The sequence below is a fragment of the Mustelus asterias genome, unplaced genomic scaffold (genome assembly GCF_964213995.1).
Source record: "Mustelus asterias unplaced genomic scaffold, sMusAst1.hap1.1 HAP1_SCAFFOLD_201, whole genome shotgun sequence".
NCBI lineage: Eukaryota > Metazoa > Chordata > Chondrichthyes > Carcharhiniformes > Triakidae > Mustelus > Mustelus asterias.
In genome coordinates, this window is record NW_027590192.1 from 24,150 (window position 1) to 48,376 (window position 24,227).

General features: G+C 46.4%; 2 protein-coding genes across 2 annotated transcripts in view; one reads left to right on the forward strand and one right to left on the reverse strand.

Moving 5' to 3' along the window:
* LOC144485636 (uncharacterized) overlaps positions 1-24,227 on the forward strand; it is a 77,327-nt gene that overhangs the window by 6,784 nt on the left and 46,316 nt on the right. The window contains exon 2 of the mRNA XM_078203739.1: positions 1,718-2,417. Within this exon, the coding sequence (XP_078059865.1) occupies positions 1,718-2,417 (700 nt within the window). The remainder of the gene's footprint in view (positions 1-1,717; positions 2,418-24,227) is intronic.
* On the reverse strand, positions 14,000-24,127 carry LOC144485632 (uncharacterized). The gene is made up of 3 exons (XM_078203733.1): positions 24,072-24,127; positions 21,615-22,539; positions 14,000-15,452 (listed from the first exon to the last, which is right to left on the reverse strand). Exon 2 carries the CDS (start codon positions 22,180-22,182, stop codon positions 21,688-21,690), a length of 495 nt encoding a protein of 164 aa, XP_078059859.1. The 5' UTR covers positions 22,183-22,539; positions 24,072-24,127; the 3' UTR covers positions 14,000-15,452; positions 21,615-21,687.

Below are 24,227 nucleotides of genomic sequence, written 5' to 3' on the forward strand. Positions count from 1 at the left end.
AATGGATCGTCCAGGTGGGTGGAAACGCTGCGTAAGCATGTTGTGAGAGTCGCAAAATGCGGAAGAGAGCTTCCCGGACCCAGTTTGCACCGAGCAGGCCTGCAGTTCCTCATGTTCGTCCCGGGTTAACGTTCGCCATTTTTATTGGGGGCAATAGGCAGCAGTGCGCATGTGCGGCCGCCATGTCTGTAGAGGGCAATGTTGTCAATCAGTGGGAGGAGCTTGTTCCCCAGTGTTCAGAATGGAGACAACTTGGCCATCAAACTGCATCAACCCTCTGAGTCCCAATGTCTTATTGATGAGGCAGAGCGGTGACAGAGAAGGAAATAGAAAGGGAAATAAAAACAATAAATGCTGGAAAATCTCAGCAGATCTGACATCATCTGTGGAGAGAGAATAGAACCAACGTTTCGAGACTGGATGACCCATAGTCAGAGCTTGTCCACGTGTAAACAGAGCATGTAAACTTTGACACCTCCATGTACCCTTGTACACCTCAATCAATCTACTTCGCTCCAAGGAGAACAACCTCAAGTTATCCAGCCTAACATTGAGGTGTATAAAATTCTGAGGGGCACAGATAGGGGGGAGAGGAAGGAACTTTTCTCTTTAGTAGAGAGGTCAATAACCAGGGGCCTGGATTTAAGTTCAGGGGCAGGAGGTTTATAGGAGATGAGAGGGAAAGCTTTTCCACTCAGATGGTGGTGGGAATCTGGAACTCACTGCCTGAAAGGGTGGTAGAGGTGGGAATCATCATCACATTTAAGAAGAATTTAGATAAACTCTTGCAATGCCATAATATGCAAGGTTACACATCACGTGTGGAAAATGGGGTTAGAATAGAACGGTGCTTGATGGCCGGCACAAACACGATGGGCCGAAGGGCCTCTTTCCATGCTGTAAAACTCTATGATCACCCACGTTGGCAGCAAGTTCAATATCATCATCAATCACAACCCCCCTGTATCTTCACTCACTGAAACAATCCAGTTAAAACATTCTTAGTCGAGAATGTAGCCATATTTCTTTTGGACTGGCAGCCTGCATGGAGATTTTCAGCTCTGTGTCCAGGACAGGAAGCAGTGAGCGTGGATCTGTCAATCAGCCTCAATCAGCACCTTCAGGAGAATTGGGAGGGTGAATATTAGATACAGCAGAGTGAGAATGGAGGGAGAGTGTGTGGGATGGAGATTTACAGCTTTTGGGGAATGAGAGAGGAAAGAATGTTCCATAGAAACTAGAATTGTCTGTTCTGAATTTCTATCCTGTACTGACACTGATGAATTTTGTAAATTGTTTTCACAGGATATTAGAGGAATCACACCGATAAATCTTAACGATCACATCTCGATCTGACAGAGTCACTCGATTCCTTGGAAACTAAATATCCTTAGCCTCTGAATGGGAAGGAGAAATGTTTGACCGGTCTGTCTACTGCAAGATTTTAAGCAGCAGTGTGACTGGAAAAACACCGGGACACAAACACACACCCGAGTGAGAGTGTTCCAGTGCACTGACAGTGGAAAGAGCTTTAACCAGTGACACAGCCTGAAAAAACATCGCTGCATTCACAGTGGGGAGAGACTGTACCCGTGTTCTGTGTGGACAAGGCTTCAAATGATTGACCTCCAATGATACAAGGAGACCGACAATATGGAAAAACCGTGGAAATGTGAAGACTGTGGGAAGAGATACAAAGCGCCCTCTCTACTGGAAGTTCATCGGCGCAGCCACACTGGGGAGAGGCCGTTCGCCTGCTGGGTGTGTGGGAAGGGATTCACTGATTCATCCACTCTGCAGAGACACCAGCAAGTTCACACTGGTGAGAGTGCATTCACCTGCTGTCAGTGTGGGAAGGGATTTACTCAGATATCAAGCCTGCAGACACACCAGCGAGTTCACACTGGGGAGAGGCCATTCACCTGCTCTCAGTGTGGGAAGGGATTCAGTAAGTCATCCAACCTACAGAAACACCAGCGTGTTCACACAGGCGAGAGGCCATTCAGCTGCTCTGCATGTGGGAAAAGATTCACTCAGTTATCTCACCTGCAGACACACCAGCGAGTTCACACTGGGGAGAGACCATTCACTTGCTCTCAGTGTGGGAAGGGATTCACTCAGTTGTACACCCTGCAGACACACCAGCGAGTTCACACTGGGGAGAGACCGTTCACCTGCTCTCAGTGTGGGAAGGGATTCACTGATTTATCAAACCTGCAGACACACCAGCGAGTTCACACTGGGGAGAGACCGTTCACCTGCTCTCAGTGTGGGAAGGGATTCACTGATTTATCAAACCTGCAGACACACCAGCGAGTTCACACCGGGGAGAGGCCATTCACCTGCTCTCAGTGTGGAAAGGGATTCACTCAGTTATCTAATCTGCGGAGACACCAGCGAGTTCACTCTGGAGAGAGGCCATTCACCTGCGCCGTGTGTGGGAAGGGATTCACTCGGTTATCCATCCTGCAATCACACCAGCAAGTTCACACCGGGAGAAACTGTTCATCTGCTCTCAGTGTGGGAAGGGATTCTGTGATTCATCCACCCTGCTGACACACCAACAAGTTCACTAGTGAATATGGGGATTAGATTCTGCTGTTATTGTTTCTGCTCTCAATTACACCAGGACTGCATTTTGTTCATTCTCACAGTTGGTCAATGGGGAGGGTCGGAGGGTTTCTTTCTGCTGGACTGGCCGGTCTCACGACTTTGCCTCCAGTGGACCGATGCTCTTTCAGTCTTGTTGCAAATACCTGGTTTTCAATTTCACAAAGATCACAGAGTGACCGGGTGTTAGGAAGTTCAGAGATATTTAGTCAGAATTTCTGTTTGAAACCCCCCAAATGTCCATCCAATTTCCTTTGTAATTGTTTATTGTCTCCACTTCCTCCACCCTCGTAGGCAGGGAGTTCCAGGTCATTACCATTCGCTGCATCAAAATATTCTTCATCACATCTCCACCTGCATCTCTGACCCAAAACCTTCAATCTATGTCCCCCTCATCCTTGTCCCATCAGCTAATGGGAACAGCTTTTCTTTGTCCACTTTATCTAAACCTGTCAGAATCTTGTCCACCTCTATCAAATCTCCCCTCAACCTCCTTTGCTCCAGGGGGAACAACCCCAGCCTGACATTGACAATAAAGAACAAACTAACAGAATATGTTAATACCTGAAATCAAATGTGCAGGTCGAATTTCTGTTTTGAAAATATTGCAAACATATTGTCCTGGACAATAAAGGAATTGGAATAACTCACCTTGGGTGTGGGTGAAATGTGTTATGATCCAGGTCAGAAATCCAAGGTGTTTTACAAAGTCAGCCGAGCCATAAGATTTGCACTCGAGTGAGTGTAAGGTGTTTCACTCCAGGTACGATTCAAGTGACCCACTAGGAAGCTTTTATCAAACAAAGTTAATTTAAGAACACAGTTAAAATATAATTAGAAAAAATAGCATAACTTTTACCAATTGCAATAAAAAGCAACCATGATCTTTCTTATATCAACCAGTGCAGCTTAGTGTTCCAAATCAAATAATCCCTACAAATATACACCCCATTCTAGGTTTTGCACAGAAAGCAGGTTTGCTCACGTGATGCTGGATTTGGCAGCTTTTTAACACCTGCTGTGAATTAGCGCTTAAAATGTTGAATTCAAACTCTGCCTTCCCTGTCCTGGAACTTCCAAAACCGAGAGAGAGAGAGACTGCTTGCTTCTATGTTCCAGCTGGCAACTCTCAGGCAGCGGAATCTTCATTCTCGAGAGAGAGACGACAAACACTGCTTTCAGTTTGCAGTCCAGACAGCTTGTGACAAAATGAAACTAAAACTTTCTCCTGTTAAAAAAAAAACTGTCCAAAGACAGCACCTGACTTTCAATCAGGCTCCACCCAACAATTCCAAAAGGGTCATAAAACTCCAGGTCACTGTATTCACCCAGGCTGAAAATCAACAAGATGCCCATTACATTGCTTCATTATATTCATAGAATAGAATCCCAACAGTACAGAAAGAGGCCATTCAGCCTATCGAGCCTGCACTGACAATAATCCCAGCCTTTCTCCGTAACCCCACCTGTTCACCCTGCTAATCCCCCAGAAACTAGGGTCAATTTCGCATGGCCAATCAACCCAACCCGCACATCTTTGGACTGTGGGAGGAAACCGGAGCACCTGGAGAAAACTCACGCAGACACAGGGAGAATGTGCAAACTCCACACAGACAGTGACCCAAGCCAGGAATCAAACCTGGATCCCTGGTGCTGTGAGGCAGCAGTGCTGACCACTGTGCCACCGTACTGCCATGTTGTTCTTTGTATTAGCTGAGTTGTAAATCAGTGAAGGCCAGCATAATATTTGGTCTGTGAAACACTCCGACATCCATGAACTTTGTTTTAAAGAAATCCACATTTGAAAGCCTGGTCACTGCATGAAATATCAGCACCATAACAGGGGGAGATAAGAAAGACAGACACTCACTTTGATCCTTTCGTCAGCACATCTGAGAGTTAACAATGTGTGACATGATTTTGGGATACCGGAGTGAGTGCACAGATGTGATTTGTTACATGTGAAAAATAACAAGCCTAAATTCATGGTGAGATGGAGTGAAGAGCGGGTCCCAAACACACACAGCTACTTGAGACACAGCAGGAGATGAAATGGTTAATGTGGCCAGGGGATTGAGACAACATTGTGACATCATCAAGGCATTGAAACACACTCCAGAGAAACTGAGTTCAAAACAATCAGGATCCAATTAAACACACTGCACATGGACACACAGTGAAGAAAGGTAAAATGATAATATTATAGATTAGGACAATTAAGGGCTTGGAAGAAATAATACAGAGTAAGAACTGTCCACACCTCGGATAGGGGTAAAGAGAGAGCTGGAGAATCTTTTACATCCATGCTTGATCTGTTGCTTGAAGCATCTGTCCTTATGTACAAGTAACCTAGAACTCACGGTGCTCCTTCAGAAGCAAAAAAGATCGATCAGATGTTACCCCAGGCGGGGCCAGAACAAAACTGGAAAATAATGGAGTGAAATTGAGTGAGGGTCAGCGACATAATTTTCCTCCCCTTCAAGGTGTGGACTTTAAGAATCCTGGGAGATCCCCTACTTGGGATTTTCTTGCTAATTAGTGAATCTATGACTGGCTGTGCATTTATATTGAATTTGATTGTTACACTTCTCCTGTTTTTATTCCTGTTGTGATTACGCTCTGGGTAAGGATGGTTGACAGGTGACAGGATGGGAAATTGTGGTTTGGGTCATTGACCAAATGTTTTATTGATCTGAAAGGTGTAAAAGGGGCCAAACTTCAGCAGAAATCCAGCAGAGCTGAAAACAGATGACTTGCTGTGTGGGAACAGGGAGATAAACAATTAAATTCAATATAAATGCAGAGGACAGAGAAAACAAGAGTGCCTTGAATCCTGGATGACACCTGGGTGTCAAGGCCACCATGTTTTCACTGTTTGGCATGGGAATGCTGACTCCCTGTACCAGGGACGGAGCGTGGGAAGACAATTGTTTGAGAGTTTGACGTGGCTTGGGCAGGTACAGATGGTTCAATGACAGGTTTTGTAATTGATCCGTTCAAACGTTGGCTCGGTAATGATTGGGTTAAATCAGTCTCCATAGACTTTGTGATGTAAAAAAGTATAAGAAGGGATTCCCCGAGCACAGAGATTTGTCGAGGTTTTACATATTGCATTGACTGGTGCCATGGCATCTGGGGCAGAGCAGGGAGCATTTCCGTGGAGATGCTGCTTCTACCCAGAGTGTAATGGTAATGCTGCTGCACTTTGATACGACTGCTCAGACATTAGCCTGTGTCAGCTCTTATTGATACTGAATAAAATCTAACCACTGTCACCAATAAGGGTTATCACTGGCAATCATTTCAGAGTTTGGGAAAAGGGGAGAAAGGGTTAATTGACTCCCTGAACCCCATTTTCCAACATCGCTGTGTCAAAAATAAAATCCCATCTCCCCCTCTGGCTCCTTTGCCAATTACCTTAGAGGGACTCACTTTCTGTTAAAGAGCCTGCCAACCCCTCTCACCCACTTTCCCTAAAGTGCATCAATCTCATCATGAAATGCCCAGAACAATCAAATATTTTTACTGATAAAAGTTTATTGATGAAACAGAACATGGTTAAAACAAACAGAAAATGACTTGAGGATCAAAGACAACCAGAGTAAAGGGATGTTCACAATGTTCTGGACACAACTGGATTCTCTTCAGCTCCTCTGTCCCCTGTTCCTGTGACTCCCCGCTTTGGACACAGGGACACTGAACCCTGGGGGGTCACGTCACCATCAGCCCCGGTCACCTCCTCCGGTGCCCTGATTGGTTGGAGGCCCATTTCCCAGTCAGTTCTCCAGCAGCTTCCTGTCTCTCTGTTAGTGCGACGCCCAGGGCAGTTTCCCAACTGGGGCGCAGGCCCCGTTATTTGCAGCTAAATTCAGCCCTCAGCTCCGTTGCCTGGCTATCATTGACACGAGCAATAGAGACAGAAAGGAGCCCCAGGCTCAAATGGGAAGTCAAAACTTGTGGGTCTAAATCAACACTTCAACATTTGTCAGTCAAACCCATGTTATTTACACTGGGAGTTTTTATGATGAGATTAATTGAAGTGTTCGGCTGGTCAGCAAACTCGAGAAGCACTGATTCCAGATTGTTCAATACTTCTGCCTTGAATCACAAAAGCTTCTCACTTTATCCCCTTCCTGAACTGAATTCCATCATCCTGAGCAGCTGTGGGTGTCACCTCTCTGTGTAAACTCCTGCCCCTTTTTATAAGGCTCTCTCATTCCTTATTGTGGGTCAATTCTTTAATGGTTGAAGATCGCTCTGTGATGTAGTGAGTGTTTATCCGGTCAATCAATGTTTCTGATGTCAGTCACAACGTCCATCGTTACTTTTCACCTGTTTCTTACTCTGTGTTTTATAAAAATAAAGTTTTCAAACTTTTACAGAATGGTCAGCTTTAAGGTTTCTTTAGTTCATGATGAGGTCATCCAAAGGTCAAAGCCTCTCTTTTCTCCTTCCTGTTTAACTAAGGGTTTGTGGAATATTCCATTCAGGGGGAGGTGGTGGGAATGTCGCTGGCCGAGTAATGCAGAGACCCAGCAAAGGATCTGGGGACAGGCAGCTGGTGGGATTTGAATTCAGTGAATCAATCTGGAATTATATAAAGTTAGTCTCAGTAACGGTGACCATGAAATTGTCATCAATTGTTGTAAAAACCTGTCCAGTTCACCCTATTAATGCTCCCTATTAGGGAAGGAAATCTGCCATCCTTACCCGGTCTGGCCTACATGTGAATCCAGACCCACACAGCGATGTGGGTGAATCTTAACTGCCCCTCTGAAATGGCTGAGCAAGTCACTCCATTCAAGGGCAATCATTCTAGACACCCACCACCCTCTGTGAAAAAATTGCCCCTAGAACATAGAACATAGAACAGTACAGCACAGAACAGGCCCTTCGGCCCACGATGTTGTGCCGACCTTCATCTGAAACCAAGATCAAGCTATCCCACTCCCTACCATCCTGGTGTGCTCCATGTGCCTATCCAATAACCACTTAAATGTTCCTAAAGTGTCTGACTCCACTATCACTGCAGGCAGTCCATTCCACACCCCAACCACTCTCTGCGTGAAGAACCTACCTCTGATATCCTTCCTATATCTCCCACCATGAACCCTATAGTTATGCCCCCTTGTAATAGCTCCATCCACCCGAGGAAATAGTCTTTGAACGTTCACTCGATCTATCCCCTTCATCATTTTATAAACCTCTATTAAGTCTCCCCTCAATCTCCTCCGCTCCAGAGAGAACAGCCCCAGCTCCCTCAACCTTTCCTCATAAGACCGACACTCCAAACCAGGCAGCATCCTGGTAAATCTCCTCTGCACTCTTTCCAGCGCTTCCACATCCTTCCTATAGTGAGGTGACCAGAACTGCACGCAATATTCCAAATGCGGTCTCACCAAGGTCCTGTACAGTTGCAGCATAACCCCACGGCTCTTAAACTCCAACCCCCTGTTAATAAAAGCTAACACACTATATGCCTTCTTCACAGCTCTATCCACTTGAGTGGCAACCTTTGGAGATCTGTGGATATGGACCCCAAGATCTCTCTGTTCCTCCACAGTCTTCAGAACCCTACCTTTGACCCTGTAATCCACATTTAAATTTGTCCTACCAAAATGAATCACCTCACATTTATCAGGGTTAAACTCCATTTGCCATTTTTCAGCCCAGCTTTGCATCCTATCTATGTCTCTTTGCAGCCTACAACACCCCTCCACCTCATCCACTACTCCACCAATCTTGGTGTCATCAGCAAATTTACTGATCCACCCTTCAGCCCCCTCCTCTAAGTCATTAATAAAAATCACAAAGAGCAGAGGACCAAGCACCGATCCCTGCGGCACTCCGCTAGCAACCTGCCTCCAGTCCGAAAATTTTCCATCCACCACCACCCTCTGTCTTCGATCAGATAGCCAGTTACCTATCCAATCGGCCAACTTTCCCTCTATCCCACACCTCCTTACTTTCATCATAAGCCGACCATGGGGGACCTTATCAAACGCCTTACTAAAATCCATGTATATGACATCAACCGCCCTACCTTCATCAACACACCTAGTTACCTCCTCAAAAAATTCTATCAAATTTGTGAGGCACGATTTACCCTTCACAAATCCGTGCTGACTATCCCGGATTAATCCGCATCTTTCTAAATGGTCGTAAATCCCATCCCTCAGGACCTTTTCCATCAATTTACCAACCACCGAAGTCAGACTAACCGGTCTATAATTACCAGGGTCATTTCTATTCCCTTTCTTAAACAGAGGAACAACATTTGCCACTCTCCAGTCCTCTGGCACCATCCCCGTGGACAGCGAGGACCCAAAGATCAAAGCCAAAGGCTCTGCAATCTCATCCCTCGCCTCCCAAAGAATCCTAGGATACATTTCATCAGGCCCAGGGGACTTATCGACCTTCAGTTTATTCAAAACTGCCAATACATCCTCCCTCCGAACATCTATTTCCTCCAGCCTATTAGCCTGTAACACCTTCTCTTCCTGAAAAACATGGCCCCTCTCCTTGGTGAACACTGAAGAAAAGTATTCATTCATCACCTCGCCTATCTCTACTGATTCCATACACAAGTTCCCACCACTGTCCTTGACCGGCCCTAACCTCACCCTGGTCATTCTTTTATTCCTCACATAAGAGTAAAAAGCCTTGGGGTTTTCCTTGATCCGACCCGCCAAGGACTTCTCATGTCCCCTCCTAGCTCTCCTCAGCCCCTTTTTCAGCTCATTCCTTGCTAACTTGTAACCCTCAATCGAGCCATCTGAACCTTGTTTCCTCATCCCTACATAAGCTTCCCTCTTCCTTTTCACAAGACATTCCACCTCTTTTGTGAACCACGGTTCCCTCACTCGGCCATTTCCTCCCTGCCTGACAGGGACATACCTATCAAGGACACCCAGTATTTGTTCCTTGAAAAAGTTCCACTTTTCATCAGTGCCTTTCCCTGACAGTTTCTGTTCCCATCTTATGCCCCCTAATTCTTGCCTAATCGCATCATAATTACCTCTCCCCCAATTGTAAGCCTTGCCCTGCCATCCGGCCCTATCCCTCTCCATTGCAATAACAAAAGACACCGAATTGTGGTCACTATCTCCAAAGTTCTCTCCCACAACCAAATCTAACACTTGGCCCGGTTCATTTCCCAGTACCAAATCCAATGTGGCCTCACCCCTTGTCGGCCTATCCACATATTGTGTCAGGAAACCCTCCTGCACACACTGCACAAAAAGTGCCCCATCCAAACTATTTGACCTACAAAGGTTCCAATCAATATTTGGAAAGTTAAAGTCCCCCATGACAACTACCCTGTGACCCCCACACGTATCCATAATCTGCTTAGCAATTTCTTCCTCCACATCTCTATTACTATTTGGGGGCCTATAGTAAACTCCTAGCAGCGTGACCGCTCCTTTCCTGTTTCTAACTGCAGCCCATATTACCTCTGTGTGCATATCCCCCTCAAAGTGCTTTTCCGCAGCCGTTAAACTATCCTTGATTAACAATGCTACTCCTCCACCTCTTTTACCAGCTTCCCTACACTTACTGAAACATCTATACCCCGGAACGTCCAACAACCATTCCTGTCCTTGTTCTACCCACGTCTCCGTAATGGCCACAACATCGTAGTCCCAAGTAGCAATCCACGCCCCAAGTTCATCCACCTTGTTCCGGATGCTCCTTGCATTGAAGTAGACACACTTCAACCCATCTTCCTGTCTACCGGTACCCACCCTTGACCTTGATACCTTCCCCAATATCTCACCACCCTCAACACTGACTTCCGGACTACAACTCCTTTTCCCACTCCCCTGACAAATTAGTTTAAATCCCCCTGAAGAGCCGTAGCAAATTTCCCTCCCTGGATATTGGTGCCCCTCTGGTTCAGGTGCACCCCGTCCTGTTTGTAGAGGTCCCACCTTCCCCAGAACGTGTTCCAATTATCCACGTATCTGAAACCCTCCCTCCTGCACCATCCCTGCAACCACATGTTTAAGTGCACTCTCTCCCTGTTCCTCAACTCGCTATCACGTGGCACCGGTAGCGTACCAGAGATGACCACATGTTTTGTCTTTGCTCTCAGCTTCCAGCCCAGCTCCCGAAATTCCTGTTTTAAATCCCCGTCCCTTCTCTTACCTATGTCGTTGGTACCAATGTGTACCACGACTTGTGACTGTTTCCCCTCCCCCTTAAGAATCCGGAAAACACGGTCCGAGACGTCACGGACCCTGGCATCCGGTAGGCAACAAACCATCCACGAGTCTCTTTTGCTGCCACAGAACCTCCTATCTATCCCTCTAACTAACGAGTCCCCAATAACTATTGCCCTCCCGCTCTCCTCCTTACCCTCCTGAGCCACAGGGACGGACTCAGTGCCGGAGATCCTCTCACTGCGGCTCACCACTGGTATGTCGTCCCCCTCAACCGTATCCAAAGCGGAATACTTGTTGCTAAGGGGAACGACCACAGGGGATCCCTGCACCGACTGCTTCTTCCCAGCCCCTCTCACCGTCACCCATCTATTTTCATTCCGCGGAGTAACTGTATCCCTGAAGCTTCTGTCTATGGCCATCTCTGCATCCCTAATGATCCTAAGTTCCTCCAACTCCAGCTCCAGTTCCCTTACACGGTTTTGGAGGAGCAGCAGATGGATGCACTTCTCACAGGTATAATCAGCAGGGACATTGACGTCGTCCCTCACCTCGAACATAGTGCAAGAGGAACATTGCACTGCCTTCACGCCCATCCCCTCTAGATACCTTGCCAGTACCAGGTAGAAACAGCAAAAAATGAATTCAACTCACCCCTGCTCGCCCTTTCTGCCTAAGCCCTGTGAGCCAAAGCCCTACAACTTTCACTCTGCCTCCTGCTCACTCTGCTGCCCGCTAACGACGCTGCCCGCTCAAAAGTGCGGCCTACTTTTAAACCCTCCAAAAACCTTCCCAGACTCCTGCTGGGCCCACTTCCTGTTTTAAAAGAAAACCTCCGATTTTTTACACAACTTTAACTTAAAATAAATAAATAAATGTAGTGAACAAACCAACTGCCTTCTCCTCAGCCTGGTCCTGTGGAACAATGAACAATGCCCCTCTGGACCCTTTTGTATCTCTCCCCTCTCACTTTAAACCTATGCCCTCTGTCTGTGTGGAGTTTGCACATTCTCCCCGTGTCTGCGTGGGTTTCCTCCGGGTTCTCCAGTTTCCTCCCACAATCCAAAGATGTGCAGGTTTGATGCATTGGTCATGCTAAATTCTCATTCAGTGTACCCAAACAGGTGCCGCGGTGCAGCGATTAGGGGATTTTCACAATAACTTAATTGCAGTGTTAATGTAAGCCCACTTGTGACTAATAAATAAACCTTACTTTACTTAGACCTCTATAAGATCACCCCCAAGTCTCTTACGCTCCAGGGAAAAAAGACCCAGTCTATCCAGCCTCTCCTTATACCTTAAACCATCAAGGCCTGGTAGCATGCTAGTAAATCTTTTCTGCACTCTTTCTAGTTTAATAATATCCTTTCTATAATCGGGTGACCAGACTGTATACAGTATTTCAAGTGTGGCCTTACCAATGTCTTGTACAACTTCAACAAGACGTCCCAACTCCTGTATTCAATGTTCTGACCGATGAAACCAAGCATGCTGAATGCCTTCTTCACCACTCTGTCCACCTGTGACTCCACTTTCAAGGAACTATGAACATGTACCTCTAGATCTCTTTGTTTTATAGCTCTCTCCAACACCCTGCCATTAACTAAGTAAGTCCTGCCCTGATTCAGTCTACCAAAATGCATCACCTCACATTTATCTAAATTAAACTGCATTTGCCATTCATCAGCCCACTAGCCCAATTGATCAAGATCCCGTTGCAATCGGAGATAACCTTCTTCACTGTCCACTGTGCCACCAATCTTGGTGTCATCTGCAAACTTACTAACCATGCCTCCTATATTCTCATCCAAATCATTATTATAAATGACTAATAAGAGTAGACTCAGCATTGATCCCTGTGGTGCACCACTGGTCACAGGCCTCCAGTTTGAAAAACAACCCTCTATAACCACCCCCTGTCTTCTATCATCCAGCCAATTTTGTATCCATTTAGCTACTTCACCCTGGATCCCATGAGATTTAACCTTATGCAACACCTCCCTTGCTAAAGTCCTCATTAGATATCAATTCTACCTGTTACCTACATTTCACTGAACCAGTCTATATTTTCATCACCAGACTACACTGGCAGCAATGTCAACATCTTTCTAACTTGATTGATTCTATTGAGGAGCTGACAAGGGTGACCATTGAGGGTAGAGCAGTGGATGTTGTGTACATGGATTTTAGTGAGGCTTTCAACAAGGTCCCTCATGGTCGGCTCATCCAGAAGATTAAGATGCATGGGATTCACGGTGACTTGGCCGCTTGGATTCAGAATTGATTTGCCCATAGAAGTCAGAAAATAGTGGTGGAGGGTGTTTTTCTGACTGGAGGTCCGTGACGAGTGGTGTTCTGCAGGGATCCGTACTGGGACCTGCGCTATTTGGGATACATATAAATGACTTGGATGAAAACGTGGATGGGTGGGTTAGTAAGTTTGCAGACAACACAAAGCTAGATGGAGTTGTAGATAATGTAGAAGGTTGTCAAAGGATACAGTGGGATGTAGATCAGCTGCAGATATGAGCGCAGAAATGGCAGATGGAGTTTAATCCGGGCAAGTGTGAGGTGCTGCACTTTGGGAGATCAAATGTTAAGGGTAAGTATCCAGTTAATGGCAGACCCCTGAACAGCAATGATCTTGGGGTTCAAGTCCAGAGCTCCCTGAAATTGGTCACACCAGTAGATAGGTGGTAAAGAAGGCAGATGGCATGCTTGCCTTTATTGAGTCTGACATCCTTTATTCAGGATGTCATGTTGCAGCTTTATAAAACCTTGGTTAGACCGCACTTAGAATCGTGCATTCAATTCTGTTTGCTACATTACAGGAAGGATGCAAAGGATTTGGAGAGGGTGCAGAAGATGTTTACCAGGATGCTGCCTGGATTGGAGGGGATGAGCTATAATGAGAGGCTGGACAAACTAGGGTTGTTTTCTCTGAAACTGCAGAGATTGAGGGTAGAGCTGATTGAAGTCTATAAAATTATGAGAGACAGAGATAGGGTTGACAGTCAGAATCTTTTTCCCCAGAGTTAAAATTTCTAATACTAGGGGGCATGCACTTCAGGTGGGAGGGGGAAAGTTCAAAGGAGATGTGAGGGGCAAGTTTTTCCTTTACACAGAGAGTGGTCGTGTCTGGAACACGCTGCAGCACAGGTGGTGGAGGCAGATACGATAGGGGCGTTTAGATAAACACATAAATATGCAAGGAATATGGACCAAGGGCAGGCAGAACGGATAAGTTTAATTTGGCATCATGTTCGACCCAACATCGTGGGCTGAAGGGTCTGTTCCTGTGCTGTACTGTTCTATGTTCTATTGTGATCTCCATTTAGATTAAGGAAATAAAGGCACTGGAGAAGGGGCAAGAAAGATTCACAAGAATAATCCCAGAACTGTAATCACTTGTGAACTCGCTGGTGTTTCACCAAGTTTGCTGACCGAGTGAATCCCTTCCCACAGTCAGAGCAGGTGAACAGTCTCTGCCCAGTGTGAACTCGCTGATGTACCCGTAGGTTGCATGACTGAGCGAATCCCTTCCCACAGTCAGAGCAGGTGAACGGTCACTCCCCAGTGTGAATGCACTGGTGGGTAATCAGTTCATGAGAGCTTTTGAAGCCACTCCCACAGTCAGAACATTTAAAGGGTCTCTCCTGGGTGTGAGTGAGATTGTGTCTGCGGAGGCTGGAGAACTGAGTAAATCCTTTCACACACACCGAGCAGCTGAATGGTCTCTCCCTGGTGTGAACTCGCTGATGGTTCAGCAATGCTGAAGATATTCTAAACCTCTTTGTGCAGTGAGAGCAGCTGAACGGTCTCTCCTCAGTGTGAATGCGCTGGTGGACGATCAGTTTCTGAGAGCTTTTGAAGCCATTCCCACAGTCAGAGCATTCAAAGGGTCTCTCATTGGTATGAATGACTCGGTGTGTCTTCAGGCTGGATGACTGAGTGAATCCCTTCCCACACACAGAGCAGGTGAACGGTCTCTCCCAGTGTGAACTCGCTGGTGAATCTGCAGGTTGGATGAAGTTCTAAATTTCTTTGTGCAGTGAGAGCAGCTGAACGGTCTGTCCTCAGTGTGAATGCGCTGGTGCATCATCAGTACCTGAGAGCTTTTAAAACCACTCCCACAGTCACAGCATTTAAATGGTCTCTCATTGGTATGAGTGAGATTGTGTTTCTGCAGGCTGGATAACTGAGTGAATCCCTTCCCACACACAGAGCAGGTGAACGGCCTCTCCCCAGTGTGACTGCGTTGATGAATTTCCAGCCGAGATGGGGATATGAATCCCTTCCCACAGTCCCCACATTTCCACGGTTTCTCCATGGTGCGGGTGTCCTTGTGACTCTCCAGGTTAAACAATCAGTTAAATCTCACACAGAACACGGGTACAGTCTCTCCCCACTGTGAATGCTGTGATGCACTTTCAGGCTGTGTAACTGGTTAAAGCTCTTTCCACACTCAGTGCACTGGAACACTCTCACTCGGGTGTGTGTATCTCAGTGCATTTCTCGTCACAGCGATGTTTACAATCTTTTGAAGCCAAGAGGCCAAACAAACATTTCTCCTGTTAGATTCAAAGGCCGATGATATTCAGGTCCCAAGAAATCGAGTCACTCTGTCAGATCTCGATGTGATGTTGGAGATTTCTGTCTGATTTCTCCTTGTCTAATATCCTGTAAGTCAATTTAGAAAAAACATCGCAATTCAGAATATGATCGAAATTCAAATCTACATTTCTAGTTCATGGAGCATTCATTAAAGACACAGTCATGGAGCATTAAACCTGCCCAGCAGGGCCTCCCGTATCAGCACACAGGCAGCTGCTTTGTGAGACTGCCAGCAGTACAGACAAGTCAGAGATAAGGGTGGCCTCAGAAGTGGGATTCATTGTGAAAGCTCAGGGACGGTTGATAAGATGCAGCAATTCTATGATTCTAATGAACATTCTTTCCCCTCTCATTCCCCAAAAGCTGTGAATCTCCATCCCACACACTCTCCCTCCATTCTCACTCTGCTGTATCTAATATTCACCCTCCCAATTCTCCTGAAGGTGCTGATTGAGGCTGATTGACAGATCCATGTTCACTGCTTCCTGTCCAGCACAGAAATCAGAACAAATAGGAGCTGCAGTCAGCATTCGGCCCATCGAATCTGCTCAACCATTCATTGAGATTATTGGTTGATCTACCTCTGCATTATTTTCCCCACACTGTCCCCCATATCCATCGATATCTTCAATATCTAGAAACCTATCAATCCCTCTCTTGAAAATTCTTGATGACTGAGGCTCTATAGTCCTCTGGGGTAGAGAATCCAAAACATCACCACATCCTTGAGTGAAGAAATCCTTCCTCATCTGAGCTTTCTCTCCATTTTCCAGCCTGTTCCCAATAATTATTGACTCCCTTGTCATTCAAAAACTGTCCAACTCATCCTTGAATATATTCAATCCCTCCACTGGTCCCTATGGAAGAGAAATCTAGATATTAACAATTCTCTGAGGGAAGAGATTGTTGGAAATATATAATATAGCTGCAGTCCAAAATTACACAGCCAGATATAATAAGTGTATTTTATTACAGAGCTATAAATAATATATCGAACCATATAACAACAGGGGAGCGGATAGCCTCGCGGTATTATCGCTAGACTATTAATCCAGAAACTTAGCTGATGTTCTGGGGGACCCGGTTCGAATCCCACCATGGCAGATGGTGGAATTTGAATTTAAAAACAAAATCTAGAATTAAGAATCTACTGATGACCATGAAATCATTGTCGATTGACCAGAAAAACCCATCTGGTTCATTAATGTGCTTTAGGGAAGGAAATCTGCCGTCCTTACCCAGTCTGGCCTACATGTGACTCCAGAGCCACAGCAATGTGGTTGACTCTCAACCAGCCTCTGAAATGGCCTAGCGAGCCATTCAGTTCAAGGGCAAATCGGGATGGGCAATAAATGTTGGCCCAGCCTGCAATGCCCGTGTCCCAAGGATGAATAAAAAACACCATCAGACACGTCTCTGTCCGATATTAGTTTACTGTCCCCTTTAATATATTTCAGAAATTAGATGGGCACATGAAGGAAATAAAGTTGTCGGAGGAAAGGAAATATAGAAAGGAATGGGACTGACTGGATTCTTCTACAGAGAGTCGGCATGGATTCGAGTTACTGAATGGACTCCTTCTGCGCTGTAATGACTCGATGAGTGGAAATATATCACATAGCTTCAGTGTTACATTACAAGATGAGAAATAATAATAAACGTACTTTGTTACAGAACCATAAATAATATATCAAATCTACAATGTAACAACACTAAGCATATCTCTGCCCTATATTAATTTATTGTTCTCTTAAATGTCAGCCTTCTCCTGGGGAAACCAGCCCTTTAATTGTGAACATTCGGAAAGGGACCATCCTTTTAGCCAGACAAATCAATGTGTCAAGCTGAGGGAGCAAAGGATGTCAATGTCTTTAAGTCAGAGAGAGGGGGACCTGAGCCAACCTTTCCAGAGTCTGCAGCCTCCCTGGATTCACTCCCTTTCCCTTCAGTTGCTGCAAGTCCCTAATTTCCCCCAGAATGAGAAAAGAAATGGAAAGGGGGATAAAAGAATGTGTTTTACTCACAGATGTGGGGGACAGAAGGAAGTTTGAGTCTGTCTGTACTCAATATTCATTCAGAGAGACCTCTTTTTAGGTCAAACCAAACCAAGTAAACAAACTCAGATTAAATCAGGACAAAGTAAAAGGGGCAGCTCCCCAAAAAGGAGGGGGAACAGCCCGAACAGAAATCAAAATACAAAGGAAACTTAAAAACATCAAATTAAAATGTGATTATTAGGGTCAATAATGCACCCCAACCCCTGCGGTGCCCAGCGGGCGCGGAAGGCGTCAACCTCGCCCGTGGACACCACATGCTCCCTCTCCAGGGACACCTGGCCGCGAACGTAGCCGCGGTAGAGGGGAAGACAGTCAGGATGGACGGCCCCCTCGATCGCCCGCAGCCTGGACCGGTAAATGGCGCATTTCGCCAGGCCCAGGAGCAGGTTCACGAGGAGGTCGCCATCCCGACCCTCCCCTCTCCGCACCGGGTGTCCGTAGATCAGGAGCGTGGGACTGAAGTGCAGACAAAACATCAACAAAAGGTTCTTTAGGAAAACAGAAAGGGAGTGCAGCCTAAGACACTCAACATAGACATGGTCCACGGACTCCACAAGGCCGCAGAAAGGGCAGTCTTCGGAGCCCGTGAACCAGTGAATCCTACGGTTGTGCGGAACTGCTGCATGCATCACCCTCCACCCCAGGTCCCCGACGTAATTGGGGGAGATCCCTCCGTAGAGGGACCTCCACTGAGGACCTCCACTGCCCGGCAGCAACAAGGCCCGCCAAGGTGTATCCGGGCGACAGGCGAGGAGGCAGTAGTGGAGGGTGTGCAGCAGCAGCCCGCACAGGAAACGCCTCTGCGCGGTAGAAAAAGGCACGGATGACATTTCCGCGAGGCGGCTCAGGCTGTGGGGCACCTCACCCAGGGGAGGGGGCTGAGGCTTTGGGCCAATGCGGAATTCCGCCCGAACAGGGGAACGCTCGGGCGGGATTCCACCGCAAGCATGTGCCGCCTCAAGACCGCGTGCACTTTTGGGGCCGAGCATGACCGTCCTAAGGTCTTGGATGGCTTTGGCTTTGGACACCCCCGCGCGCTCAGCACGTCCCCGATTCTGGTCACCCCGGCGTCCACAGCCCTCCTCTCCGCCAGCCACCTGAAGTTATACGGCTGGAGGAGCGGATTCCTGAGCAGCGGCTCTCGCACGAGAGCCGCTACTCCTGACGGGGGAGAGCTGCGTCGCGAGTCGACCGTGTTCCAGACAGTGAGGAGGTCCTGGTAAAAGACGGGCAACTCCTGCAGGGCGGTCGAAGCACGCCCCAGTTCGATATGCAGGAGCTGCACGTCATAATTGAGGCCGTGCCACTGGCGGAAGAAATACGTCGCCATGGCACACCACTGTGGAGGGGGCTCAACGTAAAGGTACCTCTGCAGGGCCTGGAGGCGGAAGGTCGCTATCTGAGTGCGGAGGCACACCAGACCTTGTTCGCCCTCCCCAAGTGGGAGATGCAGAACCACGGCAGGGACCCAGTGCAGTCGATTGTCCCAGAAGAACCGCAGGAGGGTTCTCTGGATATTGGCTACAAAGCCAGGGGGAGGGGTCAAAGGGACCAGCCGGGACCACAGCATGGAGGCGAACACCTGGTTTATGACGAGAACCCGCGCCCGTGAATGGTCACAAACACTCACCTCTGAAAGAATTTAACTGATTTTAATATTAAAATCTCCTGCTGGAGCCTGCAGCTGGAAAGATATCAGAAGCACTGGAGTCAGAGAAAAATCTCCCAGTTGAGCAAATCCCCGGGGAGCAGGGGTGATGTCACTGTGCAATTGTAAGTATGTGATGAGATCACAGACAGGAACACAGAATACCTGGGTCTGTGCAAACCAGTGATCACCACACATTATGGAGGATGTGAGGCTCCTTGACCAGGTGCAGAGGAGATTTATCAAAGTGGTTCCAGGGATGAGGAATTATAGTTCCAATGTTAGGCTGGATAACTTGGGGTTGTTTGTCTCGTCACTGGACGCAGGTGAGGTCCCAGAGGATTGGAGGATAGCTAATGTGGTCCCGTTATTTAAGAAGGGTAGGAAGGATAACCCGGGTAATTATAGGCCGGTGAGCTTGACGTCCGTCGTGGGGAAGTTGTTGGAGAAGATTCTTAGAGATAGGATGTATGCGCATTTAGAAAGGAATAAACTCATTAACGATAGTCAGCATGGTTTTGTGAGAGGGAGGTCATGCCTCACTAACCTGGTGGAGTTTTTTGAAGAAGTGACCAGAATGGTTGACGAGGGAAGGGCCGTGGATGTCGTCTATATGGACTTTAGTAAAGCGTTTGACAAAGTCCCTCATGGTAGGCTGGTGAAAAGGGTTGGATCTCATGGGATAAAGGGGGAGGCGGCTAGATGGGTGGAGAACTGGTTTGGTCACAGAAGACAGAGGGTCTTTTTCCGGCTGGAGGCCTGTGACTAGTGGTGTTCCGCAGGGCTCTGTATTGGGACCTCTGCTGTTTGTGATTTATATAAACGATCTGGAAGAAGGTGTAACTGGGGTGATTAGTAAGTTTGTGGATGACACAAAATTGGCAGGACTTGCAGATAGTGAGGAACATTGTCAGAGGCTACAGAAGGATATAGATAGGCTGGAAATTTGGGCAAAGAAATGGCAGATGGAGTTCAATCCTGATAAATGCGAAGTGATGCATTTTGGTAGAAATAATGTAAGGAGAAGCTATACGATAAATGGCAGAACCATAAAGGGTGTAGATATGCAGAGGGACCTGGGTGTGCAAGTCCAGATCCTTGAAGGTGACGTCAAAGGTGGAGAAGGTGGTGAAGAAGGCATATGGCATGCTTGCCTTTATAGGACGGGGCATAGAGTATAAAAGTTGGGGTCTGATGTTGCAGATGTATAGAACGTTGGTTCGGCCGCATTTGGAATACTGCGCCCAGTTCTGGTCGCCGCACTACCAGAAGGACGTGGAGGCTTTGGAGAGAGTACAGAGGAGGTTTACCAGGATGTTGCCTGGTATGGAGGGGCTTATCTATGTCCCTCTGTAACCTGCCACTTCCCTCCACACTGTCTACAACTCCACCGACTTTAGTGTCATCCGCAAATTTACTAATCCATCCTTCCACGCCCTCATCCAGGTCATTAATAAAAATGACAAACAGCAGTGGCCCCAAAACAGATCCTTGCGGTACACCACGAGTAACTGAACTCCAGAATGAATATTTCCCATCAACCACCTTTGTTTTCTTACAGCTAGCCAATTCCTGATCCAAACCACTAAATCACCCTCAATCCCCTGTGTCTGTATTTTCTGCAAAAGCTTACCATGGGGAACATTATCAAATGCTTTGCTGAAATCCATATACACCACATCAACCGCTTTACCCTCAAACACCTCTTTGGTCACCTTCTCAAAGAACTCAATAAGGTTTGTGAGGCACGACCTACCCTTCACAAAACCGTGCTGACTATCCCTAATCAAATTATTCCTTTCTCGGTGATTATAAATCCTATCTCTTATAATCCTTTCCAATACTTTGCCCACAACAGAAGTAAGGCTCACTGGTCTATAATTACCAGGGTTGTCCCTACTCCCCTTCATGAACAAAGGGACAACATTTGCTATCTTCCAGTCTTCTGGCACTGTTCGGTGGTAAGATCTAAATCTGTGTATGACGCCAGGAAGCCTTAAGCCCAGAGTGAGAATATTTCAGAACCAGGATTCAAAATACATGGCTGTGGAGGGTGAATTCACCCTCAAAAGGGCCGTGGAAATTCTGTCATGGGTGGAACTACTGGAAGAAAAATCACCCTGTACATGGGAGAGACAGAAACTATGAGGACCATCTCCTCCAATCACAGATTCTGTCTCTCCCGATGTTGCTACATCTGCAGAGACAGAGTCGCAAATTGGAGGAACAGCTTTGCCACCTATTTTGAGAAAGGAAGGTCACTGACTCAGCAGCCTGTCTGTGATGTGTGGAGGAGTTGTGTCTTCCTGCTATAAAACTAGTTTCATAGCAATGTGAACCTCAAAAGGAATGATCCAACCATTGACAGCACGGAGCTTTCCCCATTCTGCTGAACATTATTTTTCTATATCTCAGTAGGTGGGGTGTACAGCTCAGGAATTTGAGTAACCAGGTATTCTGAACTTACTTACAATCACTAGGGTCATCACATAGAAATTAGATACATTCATCCAGGTTCATTACCTGAGAATGAACAAAATGCAGTCCTGGATGTAATTGAGAGCAGAAACAATAACAGCAGAATCCAACCCTGGAATCACTCGTGAACTTGTTGGTGCCTCAGCAGGGCAGATGAAGCTCTGAAACCCTTCCCACACTGAGAGCAGGTGAATGGCTTCTCCCCAGTGTGAACTCGCAGGTGGGATGACCGAGTGAATCCCTCCCCACATTGAGAGCAGGTGAACGGTTTCTCCCCAGTGTGAACTCGCTGGTGTGTCTGCAGGTTGGATAACTGACTGAATCCCTTCCCACACTGAGAGCAGGTGAACGGTCTCCCCCCAGTGTGAACTCGCTGGTGTCTCTGCAGGTGGGATAACTGAGTGAATCCTTCCCCACACTGAGAGCAGGTGAACGGCCTCTCCCCAGTGTGAACTCGCTGGTGTATCTGCAGGCTGGATAACTGAGTAAACCCTTTCCCACAATCAGAGCAGGTGAATGGTCTCTCCCCAGTGTGGCTGCGGCGATGAGTTTCTAGCAGAGATGGGTAATTGAATCCCTTCCCACAGTCCCCACATTTCCACAGTTTCTCCATGGTGCGGGTGTCCTTGTGACTCTCCAGGTTAAACTATTAGTTCAATCTCACACAGAACACGGGTACAGTCTCTCCCCACTGTGGATGCTGCGATGTATTTTCAGGCTGTGTAACTGTTTAAAGCTCTTTCCACAGTCAGTGCACTGGAACACTCTCACTCGGGTATATGTGTGTCACGGCATTTTTCCAGTCACATTTATGCAAAAAGAAAGTCTGAAGCAGACAGAACAGAAAAATATTTCTCCTTTTAGATTGAAAGGCCGATGGTATTCACGTCCAGATGAACTGAATGACTGTCAGAATTTGACATGACATTTGTTCGAGATTTCTGTCTGTCAATCCTCACCACCTCATATTCTGTGAAAGGAGTTTACAAAAGTCATCACAGTCAGCACAGATTAGAAATTCAGAACAGACAATTCTAGTTTCTATGGAACATTGTTTCCTCTCTCATTCCCCAAAAGCTGTGAATCTCCATCCCACACACTCTCCCTCCATTCTCACTCTGCTGTATCTAATATTCACCCTCCCAATTCTCCTGAAGGTGCTGATTGAGGCTGATTGACAGATCCATGCTCACTGCTTCCTGCCCTGGACACAGAGAGCTGAAAATCTCCATGCAGGCGGCCAGACAGATATATGTCTCTATTACGGGCCTAAAAATATGTTTAATGGATAGAATTGTTTCAGTTGGCTAAGATACAGGGGGCTACAATTGATCATGATCTTGAACTACTTGTGAGGGTGTCCAAGCAGAGATGATCAATAACTTGGAAATGAAATTGGAGGTGCTGCAGAATGGGATCCACTCGACACTGACAGAAAGTCGGCATTGACCCAAATGGTCCAATGGACTCCTTCTGTGCTGTAATGACTCTATTACTGGAAATATATCCCGTAGCTACATGTTAGGGCTCAGGTTAGAAACTCCAAAATGTTTTATGGAACCGGCCTGAATCATACGTTTTACATCTTGAATTTGGCATGAAATGTTTCACTTCAGGTATGATTCAAATGACCCACCTTTTCACAAAGTTTACTTAAGAATATAGTTAACATGTTTCGTAAGAAAATTAGCAAGAACTTTTAGCAATTACAAACAAAACAAAACAACCAAGATAATGCCTAACCCATCAACAGCAGAATATTTTCTTCAGGAAGGCAAGACCTTGCTTTCAGATAACCAACGGAATTTCCAAATAAAACAGGGGAGAGAAAGCGAGAGAGACGTCTCTTTTCAGCGTGATGCCCCTTCTAAAACTAAACTGCATCTCAGAAGTGAAAATGAAAGAACTTCTGTCACCTGACCTGCAACCAGTTTTTTATCCACAAATCCCAAAGTAAAAACAAACAACCTCTATATAAGCCACTTAAGGAGCAAATAAAGGACTCTTTGTAGACAAGCCGGTGCCATAATGTAAAAAAAACTGAAAGGTTTATTTACAACAGCAGGATCATGATTTTGAGATTAAAAAATTCGTAAAGAAACACTAATGTCACACGACCGTACGATATTACAGATTAGAAATAATAATAAATGTACATTACTGCAGAACCATACATGTCTAATCTTGCCATATGACAATACTGAACATATCTCTAATCTATATTAATTTACAGTCCCCTTAAATGTCAGATATTTCCTGGGGAAACCAGCCCTTTAATTGTGAACATTAGGAAAGGGACCTTTGAGCCAGACAAATCAATGTGTCAAGCTGAGGGAGCAAAGGATGTCAATGTCTTTAACAGAGAGAGACCTGGGCCAACCTTTCCAGAGTCTGCAGCCTCCCTGGATTCACTTCCTTTCCCTTCAGTTGCTGCAAGTCCCCAATTTCCCCCAGAATGAGAAAAGAAATGGAAAGGTGGAGAAAACAAAGTGTTTTACTCACAGATGTTGGAACAGGAGGAAGTTTCAGTCTGTCTGATGCCCTATCTTCATTCACGCAAAAAAGCCACGCTCCGATTGGCTGGGAAACCTGAGGCCTTCCGGTCCTCCAACTCTTCTCATTGGCCAGAGCTAGACAGTGAATCAAAAATGCGCATGT

Excerpts from the sequence above, each read along its gene's own strand:
- LOC144485632 (XM_078203733.1), bottom strand. The coding sequence starts at position 22,182 with ATGGAGAAACTGTGGAAATGTGGGGACTGTGGGAAGGGATTCAATTAC.